General features: G+C 42.6%; 1 protein-coding gene across 2 annotated transcripts in view; it reads right to left on the bottom strand.

Moving 5' to 3' along the window:
- Positions 1-349: 349 nt before the first annotated feature.
- The window catches only part of LOC147881833 (uncharacterized), a 60,291-nt gene continuing 40,459 nt past the window's right edge, over positions 350-20,181 (bottom strand). For both annotated transcript variants that reach the window (XM_087401401.1, XM_087401402.1), the window contains exons 8-19: positions 12,767-12,850; positions 11,855-11,971; positions 10,663-10,768; positions 10,451-10,522; positions 10,270-10,323; positions 7,224-7,281; positions 6,381-6,457; positions 5,987-6,057; positions 4,140-4,197; positions 3,569-3,628; positions 1,252-1,314; positions 350-934 (exon numbers count right to left, since the gene is read on the bottom strand). In XM_087401401.1, the coding sequence (XP_087257527.1) occupies positions 812-934; positions 1,252-1,314; positions 3,569-3,628; positions 4,140-4,197; positions 5,987-6,057; positions 6,381-6,457; positions 7,224-7,281; positions 10,270-10,323; positions 10,451-10,522; positions 10,663-10,768; positions 11,855-11,971; positions 12,767-12,850 (943 nt within the window). In that variant the 3' untranslated portion in view covers positions 350-811. The remainder of the gene's footprint in view (positions 935-1,251; positions 1,315-3,568; positions 3,629-4,139; positions 4,198-5,986; positions 6,058-6,380; positions 6,458-7,223; positions 7,282-10,269; positions 10,324-10,450; positions 10,523-10,662; positions 10,769-11,854; positions 11,972-12,766; positions 12,851-20,181) is intronic.

The following is a 20,181-nucleotide window of genomic DNA, read 5'->3' as shown; positions in this document are numbered from 1 at the left end:
AGTTAGGGCTAGATGTTGTCACTTCTTATTAGTACTATATCCCAAACTGTTGATCCTTTTGACATACTCCATTACCATTTCGTACTACAGTTTTCCTCTGTTTAATAAAAAGTAATATGTATTGTACTGAGCTTACTTGATGCATTATGATTCCCTAAATTGGATGAAGTTTGATTTTTCAAACATTTTTTCTTCCTTTTGTTCTCCTTCTTAATATTTCAAATCACTCCGCCCTAGGGCAACCCAGGCATTGCTCGGGGGAAATTCTTGGATTCGATATGAGTTTTTAAGAAGGCTTTCCAGCAATTGAAAAGAAACCATAACAGTTTTCCATGTCAGAAGTAGTCTTGTAATGAGTTCCCTCTTTGATTTTGAGACAGAAGCATAGATGTGCGTGCATGCATATAGACATTCAATGTCCGTGTCAATCGAAGGCTTTCCCTGGCATAATAAGATTTACTGCGAAACACATGGTTATTAGATCTGCACATCGCAATCTTCCATTTTTGGCATTTATTAGAACACTATTAATATGCCAAAAATAAATGTCTAGAGATGTCTTATGCTCTGTGCATCATTTGTGATGCTGAAGAAAGGTATTGTATGACTTTACATGATATATCAGTACACACTGAGGCAACTAGGAATATTTCTGGAAGCATTTAGCATTGTAAAGGACAGAGACATACTTCAATTCGGCCGATACCTGCTATTTTATCCCATGAGAAAGTTATTCATGCCCTAGAATCACTTGCCCCAATATTTTGCTGTAGGCTAGTGCATCATTTACTACCTTCAACACTACCTAGAATTAGATGCCCAAGCTGTCCATCTCATGCGGCAAGAAATCTTCACTAGTTCGGTAACTTTTGTCAGGGGAATAATAGCATAAGTTTGTTACTTGACTAGTGTATAAGCAAGCAAAACGCTCCACCTGAAAGTTTAAAACAGATGTGAGTAAAGAATATATAGAGCACGCAAAGTCATGCAGTGGATCCAAAAAAATTTACGGCGCACCTGAAAAACCAAACAGATATGCATGAAGGGTAGTACTACTATATGCATCAATCATGCACTGGATCATTAAAAAAAGGCTAACACTCTTCCCAAATGCATTTCCTTTGTTCAAACCATGTTCTACAAGTCGGGTATATGCTATAGTGATCTTCTAATTCAAACAGAAGTTTGCTTCATATGCACAAAACCATTTTGACATCATTCGTATTTTGGTTCTTTTATATCAGGTCAAACCTGGTGTGCAAAACGAGAGTTTTGATAGCCTGTCTTCATAAGCTGCCCCCATGTCTTATGAAACTGCAGAATGTCCAAAATCCACTTCAGTTGTTACCGTATAACTACAGATAAAATAAAACAAAAGCAATTTCTCCATATTGAATGAGCCCCGATGAAAAGAAAGCATACAATCAAACATGCATGATTAGCTGTCAGCTCATCCCAAGAAGTGGAGAACATTCGCAATACGAGTGGCTGCTGCATACTATGTTCACTTAACATGGTATTGGTGAACTATTTCAGTTACGCTCCTGTGAGATCTAAGCAAACTAAACCTGAGAGAAAAATTTGACTAAGCTGGAAGAATGACTTCCAAGTCTCAAAAGGCCACCCACTCAAAAACTCCCCAAAAAAAGAAAATAATGCTCGTAGAGTCTACAGTTCCCTTTAATCTTCTTGACACCATCAGACTGGATTTGGGGGTGAGCCTTGATGTGTTGGGCACATGATGCTTGGCTTAATGAGGACAGACCAAGGTCACCTAGTCTTATTTAAATATGATGCAGATATGATCTTCAGAACCTGAAGTTCATGAGCATAATGATTTGCACCTTGATCACTTGCATACACATTAGATAGAGCACATCAAGTTCTAACAAATCGTTTCAGTGTGGGTCAATTCTGAGTTGTCTAAGTCAAGATACAAACCTAACAAGTTCAATGACGGTCAATCCTGAGTTGTCTAAGTCAAGATACGAACCTAGCAAGCCCTTGTTCTCGGCAGTGTGTAATTAATTGTGTGCATGCTAGAGGAGTTACGGGTCAATATCATTAGAAAGATAACTACAAATGATTAAAAAGATTCTAGGTTAAATAAATATTAACGCTAGGGTTTAATGTAATAATCAAAAGCCATCTTTTTACTTACATTTTCTTCTTTTAAAGATAGGGTTTAATGTAATAATAAAAGGCCATATTTTTACTTAGATTTTCTTTTTTTAGCTTTCCACCTTTCTTGCTTTATTTGGCTTTCCGCTGTTATATACATACACCTTCATAAGACGAGAATATATCCAATGCATTCGAGATCATAGAAAGTCTATACTCGCTTCATAGACTTTTTTGCCTTGAATAGAGCCAAATAGAAAATCCCATTGTGTAGGCTGCTGATGCCCAAAAGCAGAAGTATCAATATGCAACAAAAAAGAGCAGATCATGAAAGCCCAAGGCTGATCCCCTTGCATAAACTGCAACATCATTTTCCCCCTGTGAGCAAGTATATGCATTTGAATATTGAGTATGTTCAGACCCCCGTGCATCTTTGGAGAGCAGAGACGATTCATAGAGAGTAATCTGAGACTTTTCTTGCAATTTTTTGAGCACTCGAAAATCTCCATGATAGCAGACATAAAGGAAACTAGATCTGCCTTAGTGAACACGATGAGAGACACATAGAATTGTATGTATGCTATCAAAATGGATTGCGTTATTCGCAATAGAACATGTAATGGCCAAGTTGCAAGCTTCCAATATTCAAGTTTTACCCTAAACTTTGTGAGCACCCAATCAGTTTGTTGAGAACGAGTGAGCCTCCAACCTAGAGGATAGCCAAGATGTCGAATCAATTGAGAAGTTGAAACAATTTCCCCAGGCCACAAAAGACTATGCCAGTCTTTAGCATGCAACGACAGTAGCTTTGATTTTTGAAAATTGACATGAAGACCAGCAGCCAAACCATATGTAGAAAGAGCCCGCATAATCATGGAGAGATCGCTTTGAGTATTTTTTTGGGTAAAGAAAGAATTATCAGCATATGCTTGAGCGATCATGCTATGGTTGCTAGGAATTTCCAATCCGTGCAACATGCCAGTGTCCAAAAGGTGGTCCATATATTGAAGCATTGGATGAGTGGCTATGGCAAATAGTAAAGCCTCTCTCTCTCTCTCTCTCTCACATACATACACACACAACGCGCTCGCACTTCCAAAAAACTCAGTAACATAGAACTATATGCACGGCCATAATCTCTTTGATCTTAAATGCATCAACCTATGCATGGCCACCACCTCGACCAATGTTTGCCTACTCTCTAGATGGCATAAATGCTAGCTCACATAGCTCTTTCACCACTCTGAGGGCTAAGCCAAAAATGAAGAAGTATCCAAGTTATAATCAACGTTAATATTATCTCATCTTTCCATTCATCCTAAGCAATAGAAACCATGTCCATGCCATGGAGAAAACATCCACTAGATTCCAAAAAGCCGTATTTTCTTTGGAAAGGATGGCTTCCACCATTACATTTCTTCTCTAATTCATTATGAGAATAGCTTACCATCTCATGACACTCTTTTTGGGTGTGTCGATGCATCTCCCGAATCTTGTCTCTTTGCACCTAGACAAGCAAAAGGCTCCTTAATTATGTATTGAAACTCCTATTGAAATGCCTTAACAAAGCCTCATTACACACATACACAAAGCGATGGGAAACACTCGCAGAACTTGTAAATCCTTGAAACACAGCAAACATTGTACGAAAATATGCACAAACTTTCAAGACTCACAAACAGAAGAGACAGAACAAGTGTGCTGGGTGCAATCACCCCCCATAGGATTGGTGCTCTCCTTCCACCTCCTATGTATTTGAATTATGATTGAATAGCATCCGAGCAAAAATCATAGAAGCCTCATGTACATCTAGAATTGGAAAAAAGCCCCACAATTCACTTCCAAAATAGCTTGCTTTTTCTAAAAATAAAGCTGTCTTTTCCTACTATAGTTAATAAGCTTAGGCTAAGCCTCTAATGTTCAAAAATTGAAATATATACATGAGCATTTGATATAATCTCACTTCATAATACATTTGTTTCATGTACAACCTTCAGGATTTAAGTAGAGAACATTACTTGTAGACTCTCTCTCTCTAAATTTTCTTTTTCGTGCCCATTTGAATTCTTATCAAACCTGAAAAGCAACCAAAAAAACATGATATATGTTTTCCAAATTTTAGAATGTCTTGTACATTCATGGTATGTCAACAATAATGCAATCTAATGCTCTTATTTGAATAAAGGCCACAATCAACAAGAAAGGACTTGGATTAAATGAATCATAAACAATGAGGCAATATGCTATGAATACAAAGGACAAAAGCATTGGACCAGTGAAAGATATTATTTAGTTAACACAACTGTGAATCTAAAAATGTATAAAACACAAATACTTTATTGTTTAGTTAACACGATCATGGGTGTACTTATATGCTCCCAAAACAATACACATAAGCATTTATCTTGGTTGTAGTTGCGAGCTTCTTCTACTCCCCTGGTACTTCCTTGTTTGCTTGGATCAATACAAAGTCCCCTTCATGAATCGTTTAGAGAAGAAAGGACCCAAAAGGATGTAAGAAATCTTTTGTTCCTCTCAGCCTCATTGCTTTGTATTCTTATAATGGCATTCCAACAAAAACCTTCATAAGGTCCTTAATCTGAGCCTTCACAAGGGGAATAACACCCACAAGTATTGACAAAGAGCGGAAGAGGAGAATGCCACATGAATGCACCGTAATGAGAATCCCCACACAAGAGAAGAAGGTAAGGGTCAAAGAGCCTATTTGACATGCAGATGAGTTAATTCTCAAGATATCTAACTCCTCAACCATTGAACGTCTCTCAACTCTAGACGCTAACCTATTTGAGAGGGAAAGGGGAACGTGCAAACCAATGGAGAAGAGGATGATGTCATTTGGAGCAATTGAGAAAGTTTGCCTAGAAATGCAGTGATAATAAAACCCAATTAGGGGAAGGAGGAGACACCAATGTTGGGACAACATTGCAGTATAGCAGGGAGAGGAAAGCGCCTTGAGATTGAGTGTGACAAAGTGTGGAGAGAGTAGCATAGTGTAGCTTGTCTTGTTGTAACCTTACATTTTCAAAGTGTGCTCTTTCATGTGGAGCGATTCTCTTGTATGCTTTATAGATAAGTCTAAGTCATGAATTCCCCTTTCCAGTTTGCATATGTTGTAGTTTTGCATAACAACCCATCCTCAACGTGCTTTGTACAGATCCAGTTTCTAGTTCATCTTTGAGCAGACAGGTATTAGTCTTTGGGCATGTGAAGCACCTATTTGTGCAAGCAACCATAGGCCGCCAATAAAGCCTACCCTCTTAACATATTTTCAGAATCACAGTGGGACACCTCTTGTGCGAAAGACGAGAACCTGAATCCCATGTTCTTTGTTTCGATTTTCACTTTCATGTGTTTCTATTGTGGAATGCTTATGTGAGATTTCTAAATTATTTATTTGAGTTTAAGGTGATTTCATGGGATATGTGGGTACATCTGCGATGTGAGACATTCTGAAGTACTACAAGAGATTTAATTAATTAATCTCAAGTGGAATTTTTGTGAATTGATTCATTTACTGCACAACTCTTACACCACACATTGGGTTGTCATTTTATGCCAAATACATTCATTCTAAGTCCCCCTTTCATTTGAGAAAAAAACAAAACTAACTGATAAAGAAAGAGATGGTAATGGAAGGAGAGGAAGAATGAAAGAAGAGGGAAAGGGTTTGATGGCAATTTAGAAGTAGCATACCCCTAGGAATTGTGGAAGAAAAAAAACACAGAAAACAAAGTAGACACACGGGAAAGAAGAGGGAGGCCAATAGGGTATATGAAGTGCTATAACACGTTGAGTAACGTTGAGTGCGTAAAACATCTACATCCCCATACATAGTTAGAGATACCTGAGAGCCCAGTCAAGCTGTTGTATTGTGTCTTCAATCGTATCACGCTTTTGCCTCAGTAACCTCAATTCCTGTTCAAATTTTCCAATAGGCTTCTATTATCAAGTCATGTACTTAAGGGATATCCCAAAGCGGAATTATGTCATTGCCACATTATAATTTATTGATAAAATTAAATACAAAGCAAAAATGTTCTTGCACCTACAACCTCACAAAAAGCAACAGGAATGACCCGGCATGCCATGCCCATATTATAGTAAGAGTCAAAGTATATGAAACCAGGAATGCCTTTGCAGCCATTGTGTCAACTGCTCAAAATGAACATGTGAACGATTGTGCAATCAAATTCCAAGCATTCTATACCCATTTGCAAAGTTTCAAGCTGGCACAGTACCTTTCTAATATTGACTGTCTGCTGGAATAATTCCAGTTCATTTTCTAGTTCCGGCACCACCAGCATTGTCCTCCAACCTGCTCATACATTTGTCACATAGCGACACATAATTCTCTGCAGGTCACATTAGCAGATTGTGTGTACATTGGCAACAAATAAAAGCTTTGATTTTGTGACCTATTTATCTACTATAATGGTTACTCCAGAGTCCCAATTTCTGGGTTGCAACAGCGGGAAAACTACAGTGCTGGCCAACTCACATCCAAACACTAAACAGATCCAAACATTTAGAGCTTGCAAAGATAATGTGGCTCAGACTAACCAAAAGAGGTCCCAACAAGCGCCCCCCCCCCAACAAAAAGAATATTAAGTCTTTGCAAAACATAAGATCTGGGGCTCAGACTAAACCAAACGAGGTCCCAAAAAGGAACTCACTCCCCGCCTTCCCCAAAAAAAAAAGAAGTATGACACTGGAGTTAATTGACACTGTGCAATCAAGCAATGTGCAACGTACATTCATACATTGTGGCATGTGCATAGAACATTGACAATGTCAATGTCATTCATCATTCCAGAACACTATGTAGATTTAAAGGTCAATGTAGCATGCAAACGTTGGTCCAGCTGATTACAGCACCAAGCTCCTGGGAAAAATTGTGTTCCACATGTTTGCAAACCGCTGGATAGCTGGCCAAATGTGCTTTACTACAACTGTGTTGCTGACTGTACACATGAAAGGTGGGCCTCATTCTTTCATAAGAAGGATGGACAACATAGTATTTAAACCTTGCTATTGTATCGTAGATTAAATGGTACATTTGAGATACAAAGTGAGGATGATACCAGGCTGCTTCTTGCTGCGGAGTATATCTCCGTAAATATGATCTCCGACATAAAGAACCTGCAAACATACCAGAGAAATGTTGAGAATTTTGTATCAGATTGGAATAGCACAATTAAAGGGACAAGAAAGAAGAGAAATGCACAAGATGGCAAATGTCAATGAGTGTCACATGTATAGTGATGTAGTTAGTGCCATATAAAATCATGCCTACAACTATCTTTTACAGACTATCGAACTTTAATGGACAATTTTCTGTTTTGTGGGGGCCTTAAGCCAGCTCATTTGGTCAAGCTAGCTTCAGTGAGATGCTTCTTTAAGCATTTACAGATGTACGCTTGGTAGACTCATTTGTTCTTCCATTGTCTAAAGTGCTACAGTCACCTTCCATGTTTTGTAAGATATCTTGGCCCTGCTATCAGCATGGTCTGCTTCCTTAAATTTAGCAGACCCAGCACAAGAGGATTCACCTAATCCATTACAATTTACTTTTCTCACATTTCAAAGTATTTCATGTTAAACCTCACAGATTTTAATAAGCGCCATCCTGGATCCTGTCCTTGTCCCATGACTTAAAAACAGCCCGTTGGTTTACTTTGATTATTGGTAAATGCATATTCTCATGCACGGTATGTCATTTAGGGACAGTTTTCTATACACTATTTATTTACTGAACTTATGGGCTGTTGGAATACGAAGCCAAAGTGAGTCTAAAATGAGTGTTCTAGGTGTGTTTTATAGTCTAGTGAGTCCTAGACATGCCACGTGTCATATTGGGAGTTATCCCATATACACTATGGCTTTCTAGAGTCTAGTGTCACACTATATAGTTTTGTACTTGTCTATTCTCTATTATATCAGTCAACATCAAGCTTTATATCATGTGAGTATTTTGGTTATCATTGCCTAGCACTTGTTCTTTCATTTTTCTTTCCATTTTGCTTTTCATTATGCTTTCCACATTTCCATTCCGTTCCTAGCTAGCTACTAGATCTCTTCATGTGGTATCAGAGCCATGTTCCTAGCCCTGCTCTCTCTTTCCCTTTCCTTTCCAAGAGGTTGAGGTGAGGGAGGCCAATGAAGCTACTCTACCTCCTCTTCCTTGGAAGGCTGCCCTCTTCTCTCCTTCCTTGAGCTCTCTTCTCCACGCCATGATCTGCCACCTCTCTTCTCCTTCCTTCAGCTACATCTTTCTGTGACCTGCGGACAATGTGACGCTTCTATCCGGATCTAGAAGCAAAATCGCGGCTTTGTGTCTTCAGCAAAGTTGTAGAGGACCTTGAGTACTACAAATTTCGTTTTTACATCATTGCAATCTGAGTTTTCTCTAAAAAGTTACAGCCCTTGCAAAAAGTGACGAAATTTGTTTCTGCGCGCAAATTTTATTCTGGAGCTCAATGATTTGACAGCCCAAGCATGATGCGGCTAGCTCAACGTGGAGCTGTCCATTCTCTCCATTGTTGACCTCTGCTCCAGCCCGCCATTTGCTCCTTCTGTCCGACATTCTCTTGGAGCCACTGGCTCCAAGTAGGTGCCCGTATTCTGCCAGCCATTCTGCTCCACGTAGCTCTGCTGCCCACGTAGCTCTGCTGCCCACGCAGCTGTGAGCTCGACATTACATTGCAGTGACTCCTTCACGTGACTACTCTAAACTTTGGTGAAGGCTTCCCGAGCTAAATGTGAGTTCTCTGATACTACTCCGACACACTCCACTACAGTGATCTCTCTAATTAGTGCATTACATCGAGCTTGATGTAGACCACTCTACATCAACAAGTGACTTCTTCAACATTGCTTATTTGATCGGTGCCTGAGGTACTTCGCATTGATTGACTTTCCCATTGGTCGTGGTACCTGAGGCTTCTACTTCGACATTGGTGACTCTCCTTCCTACATTTTGAGAGTCATCATGTAATTGCTCCATGTAGCTACCCATGGACTTCACCGACACATATTTTGGGGCATTCCTGCCTAGTGCTTCATCGACTCGCAGAAATGTGCACACATGTGCATTAGCTACTTGGAGGACATCTCTTTCACAAAGAGATATTTTTATTTATTACTACACGCTTGATGTATTTTGGGGTCCTCTGCCCTGGGTAGTCCCCCTAAAATGATATGTATTGAATGTTTGGTTTTCATTGAGTCTAAAGGTCCTCTGCCTTAGATAGTCCTCCTAAAAAGATGTATTGGTTTTCCTATTTTGGTGTGTGGCTTTCTAACATGTCCTGTTATGAAGCCCAGAGGGGATGTACTGTGGGAGCCATGTATTGGCTTTGAGAGGTTTAAAGGGGGATGTATTGTGGGAGCCATGTATTGGCTTTGATAGTTCTCGTTATCAAGCATGGCCGAGTTCCAGGATGGTGGTGTATTTCTAGACCTATGAGCTGGTCATGTAGCCATGCTATAACGTGAGCCTCTGAGCATGTTGAGTCTCAAGCCATGAGAGTGCTTGGATCGACCTCTGAACATGCTCAGACTTTAGCCTCTGAGTTACATAGGGTGCACAATTTGATGACCGTCATTGTCATGTTCTATTCTCGGTTCCATTCCAATAGTCCCTCACCTTAGACCATCATTGTCATGTTTCTGTTCTTGGTTCCATTCCAGTAGTCTCTCACCTTGCCTTCATGGGGGGGTGTTGAAATATGAAGCCAAAGTGAGTCTAAAATGAGTGTTCTAGGTGTGTTTTATAGTCTAGTGAGTCCTAGACATGCCACGTGTCATATTGGGAGTTATCCCATATACACTATGGCTTTCTAGAGTCTAGTGTCACACTATATAGTGTTGTACTTGTCTATTGTCTATTATATCAGTCAACATCAAAGCTTTATATCATGTGAGTATTTTGGTTATCATTGCCTAGCACTTTGTTCTTTCATTTTCCTTTCCATTTTCCTTTTCATTATGCTTTCCACATTTCCATTCCGTTCCTAGCTAGCTACTAGATCTCTTCATGGGCATTCCTATAAAAGAACAGGTGCACATCAACCTGCTTTTTGAAATCATAATACCGCAAGTCACTGAAATTTGAAATTCAAAATCTACCTGTGAGCCAGAATTGATTCCTAACAACCGATGGAGGTGTGTTACATTTCCACCCTGCAAAAAAAGTTTGCTCAAACAAGTATTGCACAGAGCTTCAATTGAGAGCCTCAAGAATCTCTAGATCGATAAATTGCATATTACTTTCTATCAAGTCATAGACAAGTGTTCAGAACCTACGCACCTGAAATACTCGACAAGGCTGATTAATTCCGCTCTGTGAAACTGAAAGCTGACCGAAACCAATATCTCCCACCTAAACAGTCAAAGATGGTCCTATCAGAATTTCAAGCTCATTGAAGCTATGTAACAGTCCAGCACAAAGAAACCATGGATGTAGGACTTTAAAGGTCAAGTAACAAAAAGTTTGCAGTGATCAGTTTTGGCTCATTGCACCTGTGCTAAAGGTGTCCCGTTATCTGTATTCAGAAGCATTCCAGACTTTATGTCTACTTCAAATAGCCCAGCTCGATTCCCATCAGTGAAGAAGCTTGGCTTTGCACTGCACGACTGTCATAGCCAATGAGCTCATTTTGAAAAAAAGATGATTAAACACCATATGTTACAGTAAGAAGTGAAAGAATTAAGAGTGTGAAGGTTATGCTTGTAAGTTGTCTTTGTGCACACCAACTGCATATCATGAAATAAATGACAAACTCGTAAAAATCGAAGAGCTGTACAAAATGTACTAAATCAGAAAAACAAAGGTTTGCACTGTCTGGAGCTGTAAAATAATTGACTGAAATTACAGCTAGAACCTTTTCAGCTCTAATCATCACTCTACATGCAAAACATCTCCACCATACACAGATCTAGTGCCTTCTCTTTCTATCATATCACTTACTCTTCATACTTCAAGATATCTAACCATATATCTCCGCGTAACTCATATTGCACTCTGTCACCAGAAAACGTGTTTCTAGCAGTAGAAACATGAAGAAACGTTTCTGCCCGAAACGTTTCTAAGAGACGTGCAAAACGTGAAAGTTTTTTTGAATTTTTATAAATAAAAAATACACTATTTTTATTATTTATATAAAATAATTTATATAAAATACAATAACTTTACACGTTTCTTGACGAAACGTCTGTCAAAATCTCGAAACATTTCTAGAAATGTTTCTCAAAACGCGTTTCTAGAAACGTTTCTTGTGACTATGATATTGCATGACAAAATTGGTTAAGTCACATTGATAACAAGCAGCTACAAGCGTTTGAAAGTAGAATGCACAAAAAAGAACGAAACAATGGTGAAAAGGACGAAACAATTACTCCCAAGTAAAAGAAAAAGACCATCATTTTGGGACCTCTCGTCTACAGAATATGAACACACAAATAATGGGCTGCCAAAATTGGACAAAGAGTGAGTATCTGCAGACAATAATATATCGTATCTATAATTCATGTAATGCAGCAGCTTTCTGGGCAAGCTTTAATGTTGCTAACACCATAAAAAGTGTCTTCGATAAAAATGCAGGAGGAAATGCAAAGAAAACTATCATTGCATTATAAGAAGAAGCCATCTACGAAAGAACATGAGTAACAAAACAGAAAACCCATCAGTGGGCATTTAAGAAGTACTACGTACCTTCCAGTTATAACAAGGTCGAAATAATTAAGCCATTCATAATCCCTAGGTATACCATCATCAGTCCCCGATTTTCCACAAAGGTAGTTCATTGCCACATGGGTGTAATCCCAAAGACTAACAAGAACAAAATGAAGCCCATCAATGACCAGAAAAATCTCTCTGTATAAAAACTCTACACCCAAGCATGTATTTAATAATAATTAATCAAATAATATAACAATGCATATAATCTCAAGCAAGAACATGTATGATCCTTCCAATTCTCGAGTAATATTGTGAGTTTATATGTTGCAAAGAGAATGAGATGAAAAATCTATCCATGCTGTTATAACACAACCACTATTGTTATCCTAGTGCAAGGCTCTATCTCCAATATCACGCTTGATTGTGCATAAAGGGGAGGAACACTATGGCAGCTCAAACTTAAGCCACAATACGGTTGCTCAACTTGTATGGCTAAGACATTACGTGAAAAAATTTATTTGCATGCCCAAGCATCCTTTTTCTTGAAGTAATCCACTAAACTGACAACTACCATCGCAAGCTCAGTCATGTGAACCTAGCACCTTTTTCCTAGTACAAAGAATTAACCTAGTATTTTTTTCCCATGTTCATTTTAAAAACCACCCCTCAATTTCTTACCCTTTCTTCCCATAACAAACATAAGAATGAGCATGTGCAGATTTACAAAGCTAACATTCAAGGGAAAAAATCTAGCAAGTTTTTACAAACAATTTATGAGTCCGAGTATCATTAAAAAACAGCTACATTTAAGAAAAAACAACATTCTGGCATGAATATCCTTCTCTTTAGATAACTGTGAGATTATAGCAGTCTCCTAACAGGCTAGTAGAAGAAAAACATCCCAAAAACCAAGTAAGAGCCTATGAGAGCCTATGATTTCCTTGCCTATTAGTTACCAAAAATGTTATTCGACCAGAGTCTCTTAGCATCTTAAACATCGGAACGATTTGTGCATCAAAGTTGATGTACCTGCAACAAGACAATGATTCAAGCATATCATTTTTTATGCAAAACTATATGTACATGTTTGAAGACTTACACAAGCTCTTTCATACCTCTAGGCTTCTCAATTGTTAACATAGACATGGAAACACTATTGAGCGTAGCACTTGTATGAATCCAAAATTTCCTACCCACATCTTTTTGTAGCCATTGTAGATTGACATTTGAGAAAAGACACATCCTCACAGCCGGTCAACTGGAGGGGGGATTAGCTAAAGGCGAACCCATTCGCCAATCTTAACGTGGGAGGCCAACTTGAAACCAATGAAGAAAAACCACTGCTGCAAAAACTAAGGGGAGGGAAGACGATGGGGGTTTTAGGAAAGGGCTGAGAGCTGAGAAGGGAGGGAGATAGCAGACTGCAGAAACGGGGGGGCTGGGGGCAGAAACAGGGGGCTGGAGGGCAAAACCAGGGGGATTGAGAGGCAAAATGAGGAGCTGGGAGTAGAAACGAAAATGGGGGACTGGGAGGCAATGACAGGAGGCTGGGAGGTGAAACGGGGATTCGAAAACAAAAACAGGGGGCTGCAGAGCAAAAACAGGAAGCTGAGAGCAGAAACAAGGGTTAGGATGCAGAAACAAAGGCTTGGGAAGCAAAATGGGGGGCTGGGGAACAAAAATGGGGCGCTGGGAGAAAAAACAGGGGCTGGGAGCAGATGGGAGATTAGGGCCAAAATGGAGAATGGTATGAAGGAAAAAACAAGGGCTAGGAAGGCAGAAACAGGAGTGCATGTTGAGCAGCACGGGGAGGAGCAGCCGTTGCAGGTTATTTGAAGTCATACCTACAAACAAATGCTATTCACAAATACTACTGCTGCAGTAACTGAAAGTAACTATACTATAGGTGCAAGCTGTAAAAGGTGAAAACCCCAGATATAGGTTTGCTGAAATCACCAAGAGAGAGCTATTGCACTTTCCAAAACTTTAAATGTCACCTTGTATTGCAAGAGCCCTTTGCGTAGTTGTACATGAAATGTACAAGAGCCTTGTTTCTCACCACAAAATATCTACAAATGTGAAATTACAGCAAGAACCGCAGTCCTGAAGCTCAATTTTTTTTTTCCCCCAAAAAAGAGACTTCTATTAAGTAAGAAAGAAACCCGCTAGAGCAAGCTTTGTGCGGAAATACAATGCTAAGCATGCAATAAAAACACCTCAGAGGAATGAGGTAGAAAGAAACCAAGGCTGAGGCTGAAAATGCCATCTCAACCCTGTAGAAGTCTCAACAAAGAAGGGAGAGTCTCTCCAATCTCTGAGAAAAGTAACTCTCCTGGAGGAGGCTGCTCGAGATGATCCTTGCATGGTCACCCAAATGGCCATCCCTCTAAAGAGCACGACTCCACAAGGTGTCGTCGGATGTGAAGAGCCCAAGAGGAGTCGAGTCTCTCAAAAAATACCTAGGGCCCTGAAAGAGTAAGCCAAGCCATTGATCCCCAGGTCATATAGAAAGGTAGGCGAACAAAAGTGCTGAAAAGTCTTGCAATCCCCTTCCATATGATTCTCGCCTGTCTGCAATCCCATAGGCAGTGCTGTATTGTCTCCAAAGCAGAAAGGCAACGAGGCAAGAAGGGTCAGCTCCGAACTTGGATCTCCAATGGTTCACGGCTATCCCACCATGAATAAAAAGCCAAAAGAAGAGAGTGATTTTTCTATTCCGGTGGGATTTCCAGAGCCTCTGCCAAAAAATTCTCTGCAAGTCGGCAGAAATCTAAAAGTTCTCCCAATGAGGAGCTCTGGTAGGCTTCCAACCCCTAGAGCTGAGCTGGAATTTCCTAGCATTACTGACCGTGTAACGAAAGAAGGGGATGCCCTTCTCTCGGTGCCCTTCATCTATCCATTCCCATTTCCCAGGGTCCCACTGCAAAAACTTAATTGGGACACCTCCATAGAGCCACAGCCTACACAAGCCAAGGGCGAGGAGAAGCGGGTCAGGATCCAAGTACCACTGTGAAAGAGAGCCATGCTCCATGAAGCCCACTATCCTGACTGGCTGAAATGGTACCTCCAACAAGATATCGTCTGTGGATCTGGACAGCCTGCCCCTCGAAGAAACATCAAATACTAAGGCATCCTCATGTGGGTCAAGAAAAGCAATCACATGTAAAGGAACTCCCAATCTGGAAAATGCCCCCATCCAGGTGGAGCAAGTAATAGGCATGTCATCTGTGTCCACCCAATCCAAGGGCAAGGCTGCATCAATCTGTTGGACTCTCCCTGCACTCCCTCTGAGATTAAGAACCATCTGGGCCTGTTGGTCTGCAGGAAGCTTCCTGAAGGCTTTCCATGCTCCCATTATAGATGCAGGGCCCCTCTCCCATCTTGGCCATTGCATGTAAGAAGAAGCTCCAAGTGGTCTGTGAAGCTCATCCAAAATCCTGTCATTCCACATGATAGGCTACCTTTCAATCTCTTCACGGGTGGATTGGGGAATCCTGCGAAGAGTACTCCTGAAGCTGGCCCATGCTTTCAGGATAGCAACCATAAGAGGGGGAGAGGGAGACCTGAGGTGGGCTTGGTGAAAACCCATCTAGTACTGTGTGTCCAATCCTCTCCTGAAGTGGGCGTGCGAGACTGTATGCATCTGATAAAAAAATCCTTCCAAGGCTCTTGTCCTGGCATAAGCCCTCTCACAACGAACTTGCAGAGTAAAGCTCCGCACTGTAGATCTGGGTCGATGATATTCAAACCCCCTTCTCTTGTAGGAAGAATCAAGGTCTCCCAAGCCACCCTGGCTGTAACATTAGTTGTGCCATCTAGACCACTCCATAAAAAGTTTCGTACATGCCTCTTAAGCTGAGTGATACAATCCCTAGAGTGGCACCAACAAGAGCATACAAACCATGCTGTGGCTAGAAGAACCTGGTTAACCACCACCACCCTGGAGGCCAATCTGACGGAGAAGCCCCGTTGCCCAAGTGAAGCCAATATCATTACCCCAATCCGGGGTGTCATCCTCGCAAATCCAAAAACCACTAGATTTATGCCAATTAATGTGTGCACCTGCAGCCGTGCAAAACAAATCCAAGGCTGTCCGGAAGGAAGTGAGTGTCCTGGGGGAGGCATCCAAAAAAACAGCTGTGTCATCTGCCAACTCACTATCCAGGAGCTCTTCTTCCCGGCAGATAGGAAGCCTCAGCCCATAAATATCAGCTTGAGATCTAATGTAGATACTCATAGCTTCCGCCACAAACAGAAAAAGAAACGGGGCAAGAGGACATCCCTAGCGGACGGATCTAGAAATCTGAAACCTGTCCCCTCTTACCCCCCCAATGAGCAACTGGCTATGGGCTGATCTGTAGAGAGAGGATACTCCTCTAATCCATGCATCTGAAAAACCAAAGCGAGATAGAGTACCCTCTAAGAAATCCCACTCTACTCTGTCATAAGCTTTCTCAAAGTCCAAGAGTAGAATGGCCAATCTCTGGCGGCTCTGCATGGCCCATTCTGAGGCCTCCCAAAATGAGAAAATATTATCAAAAATACTTCTTCCATGCACAAACCCTTTCTGCGTGTCATGAATCAAATCTGGAAGAAAAACCTGTAGCCGCAGACTGATGGCTTTCGCCAAAATCTTGTAAAAAGTGCCCAAAAGAGTGATGGGTCTCCATTGAGACACAAGATTCCTATTACCCCCCTTTGGGATGAGATGAATGAGACCATCTGTGAGTGAGTCTGGCATCTCACCAGAGTCCCACACGCCCTGCAGGGCTGATGTAATGTGATCACCAATCTACTCCCAAAAAGGAGGGGGTAAGTCCATCTGAACCTGGGCACTTGCCCTTGTGAAGGGCAAGTAATGCAGTCTTGATTTCTGCATTGGTGAAAGGTGCATCCAGAGAAACATACATCTCATCCTTCACCAATACAGGGATACACTGCCAAATAACCTCTCTGGCATCATCAATGGCCTGTGTGCCTAGATCTGCAGTAAGAAGGGATGCAAAAAAATCTGAAGCTACATGCATGACAGCATTAGGATCTGACTGTAACACCCCGTCTGAGTCAACAAGCTGCGAAACACTATCTCTACTATGTCTGGGCCCATGAGTAGAGAAAAAGTGTTTGTTGATCCTGCCACCCATCTGAATCCAAAAGGATTCCCGTGCATGAAAAGCATACTCTGCTCTCTGGTCCAACAATGTCTGCAAATGAGCCCTTGCTGCAGCAAGGCGCTCCTGAATCCAAGCATCTATGGGCCTCTTCTGCTCTTCCCTCTGAAGGGACGCTAACTGCTGGCGTATACCAATCTCACATCTGAGAATCTCACGTCTCCTAGAATCAGCGACTAAATGATGATAGTCACTAATTCCGGATAAGGCTGCAGCTACCTGAGATGGATGGACAGCTCCACCCTGTATGTGAGAAACCCAAATCTGTAAAATATCCTCCGTGAGGCTCTCCTCTGCATAAAATGCATCCGGAATCCTGACACTGGCAGAGTGTCCTCTCCGATGAGGCTCAAGAATCTGCAACACCACTGGAAAATGATCTAAGGTGGAAACCCCAGTAGAAATGTATACAGATCCTCCTCTGTCAAGTGTCCAATCGTCTACATAAAATCTGTCAATCCATGCATGAATGGGCATGTGTATTCTCCTGTTTGACCAAGAGTATAGGAGTGACTGTGGCATAATATGAAAGGCATCATCCAACCAAGTGTCTCTACCACTGAATTGAAAGAGAAAGGCATCCCAGGCTACCCTCTCCAAAGAATGAATTCCACCCTCTCTGCCTCCCTTTTTGTCTGAAGGCAACTCAACCATGTTGAAGTCGCCACCAATGATCCAAGAATCTGCAATGGGGGCCCAAGAGAGTAACTCCTTCCAAAAGGAGATCCGCTCCCCTCTGTTGTTGGGAGCATAAAGATTGAGAAGACCAATCTTACGCCCTCCAATCAAAATAACGATCCATTGAGCTCTAGAAGGGGAGATAATACCATGACTAGCAACCAAGGGGAGAATAGAAAGAGAGACCGAAATGCAAGTACCTCCCCTTGTGCCCATAGCAGGCGACCAGAAGGTATGTCCTGAAAGCAGAAGGTATGTCCCTTTTTGTCTGAAGGCAACTCAACCATGTTGAAGTCGCCACCAATGATCCAAGAATCTGCAATGGGGGCCCAAGAGAGTAACTCCTTCCAAAAGGAGATCCGCTCCCCTCTGTTGTTGGAAGCATAAAGATTGAGAAGACCAATCTTACGCCCTCCAATCAAAATAACGATCCATTGAGCTCTAGAAGGGGAGATAATACCATGACCAACAACCAAGGGGAGAATAGAAAGAGAGACCGAAATGCAAGTACCTCCCCTTGTGCCCATAGCAGGCGACCAGAAGGTATGTCCTGAAAGCAGTTTGTCAAACTTAGAGCAATCATTGGCATCCAGCTTGTGTTCCTAGATAAAAAGGATATCAATAGCACCTCCAGTGACGCCTGGATGAAGCTGGTTCCAGATCAGCTGCCTACAGCGGCGGTGTGGAGCTCCGCCTAGGCCCTGTATGTTCCAGCTAACTATCCTCATCGACAGGAGGATGCTGGATGGAAAGGCTTACCCGACCTAGTAGAGGAGACCAGCTTCCCCTGGGCCAAAACACTCCTGCTGAGGGCAGGAAACTCAACAGGTCAAAGGATCCCCACACCTGCTGAAAGGGAGGCCCTATCAGAAGGAATCCCATGACCGGGACCCCTAAGGTGGAGGGCACAAACTCCTCATCATCCATGAAAGTCGCCGAATCTGCCAATGCCGAAAAAGAATTCCTGATAAGCAAGTCTGCTGAGGAGTGCGAAGAAGACCTGCACTCGTGGAAGATGGAGGAGAAGGACCTGCCAGGCCTCTATCAGCAAAACTGGAGCTGGGGGTTGAGGAGGCTTGTGGTTGGGGTGAAGAGGAATGAGGAGCCCTCATCTGCGCCTGCACTTTCTCAGTTGTCCTGACTGTGGCAGGAACAGTCTGCAGGGAAGAAGTACCTGTAGTCCCCTCGTGGTCAGAAACCAAGGGGTCGGAGACCAAAGTGACTGGGGCTGGTGGATCTAAAGGCCCCTCCTGATGTGGAACTATAGTGTCTGGGGCTGCAGCAACATCCACCTCTGGAGTCTGGAAGGCGTCTGTTTGAACAGGATCAAAAGTCTCCTCCTCAAGTAAGGGAGCCGCTCTGATAGCTCTCCATCGTGGTACTGGGTGTGCTGCGGGCATTGGGCGCCCTGTTGCCCCTGGTGGTCCTGGGGTGCGCGAAGCAGGGCGCCCTGTTGCTCTTGGTGGTCCTGGAGTGCGTGGTACAGAGTGCTGGGGAGGTGCAGTCGTGGTAGTACGTGAAGGAGCCGCACCAGAAGACCTCTTGGGTCTTTTTCTCTTCCTTGGGCAATCTCTAGCAAAGTGCCCAAGGGTCCTGCAAATCCTGCACTGGTCCTGTCTACCTGAAATCTCGACTCTCTGTCGAAAGAGAGAGCCGTCTCGACACTGAAGCATAATGTGGTCATCTGAGATGTTAGGGTTAGAGACAATGACCCTAACACGAGGCACCCCATCTGCACTGACTGCCTCTGCCAAGGAAGAAGGCATGCCAGGAAGGGAGGGGATCTCCGTGCCCACTCCGAATGTGGCTCCGATAGTGGCAAGCAGTCGATGGTAGACCTGAGAAAGACCAGGAAACCTAATGAACAGTGATGTGACCTGCCTATCCTCCTCGATCGGATCGAAGCCCAAGGTGTAGGGCAAAAGAAAGATCCTCCTCGAACCCAAAGCCAGGGGATTAGCTTTGAGAACAAGGGCTGTGGACTCATGGGAGTCGAAAACCACTTGGAAGAATCCACGTCCCAAAAGTCGAATATCCCTGAGGTGAGGGGCGAGGTCTCCTGGTAATGCCGCCAGCATCCAGTCTCTAGCCTGTGATTTGGAAGGGTGTGACCCAAAGATGCGGGCAAAAAGTGATGTGGAGCCCTCTAATTCCACATCTTTCTTGAGCTGCTGCAGCTCGTCTTCTGAAAAAATGACGGTTCTCGCAGCCGGTGGAGGTGGACGGAGATTGGCTGAATGGGGATCCATTCGCCAATCGATGTGAAAAGGCCAATTCCAACACTGAAAAAGCTCCGTCCGTGAAACTACTGCCCAGGACGCCCTGAACACGAGCGCAGGAAGAAGGAGAAAGAGAGGGTAGGAGAGAGGGGAAGGGAAGGGAAAGAGAGGGGCAGGAAGAAGGAGAAAGAGAGGGGCAGGAGAGAGGGGAGACCGAGGTAGGCTGAGGGGGAGGCGTGGGGAGCTGAGATAGGAAGAAAGGGGGCGGGGAGGGAGGGAGGAGGGTTTTTTT

The sequence above is a fragment of the Dipteris shenzhenensis genome, chromosome 30 (assembly GCF_047967505.1).
Source record: "Dipteris shenzhenensis isolate YYH24624 ecotype China chromosome 30, Dip_SZ_1.0, whole genome shotgun sequence".
Classification (NCBI taxonomy): domain Eukaryota; kingdom Viridiplantae; phylum Streptophyta; class Polypodiopsida; order Gleicheniales; family Dipteridaceae; genus Dipteris; species Dipteris shenzhenensis.
This window is presented reverse-complemented; position numbering and strand designations above follow the sequence as displayed.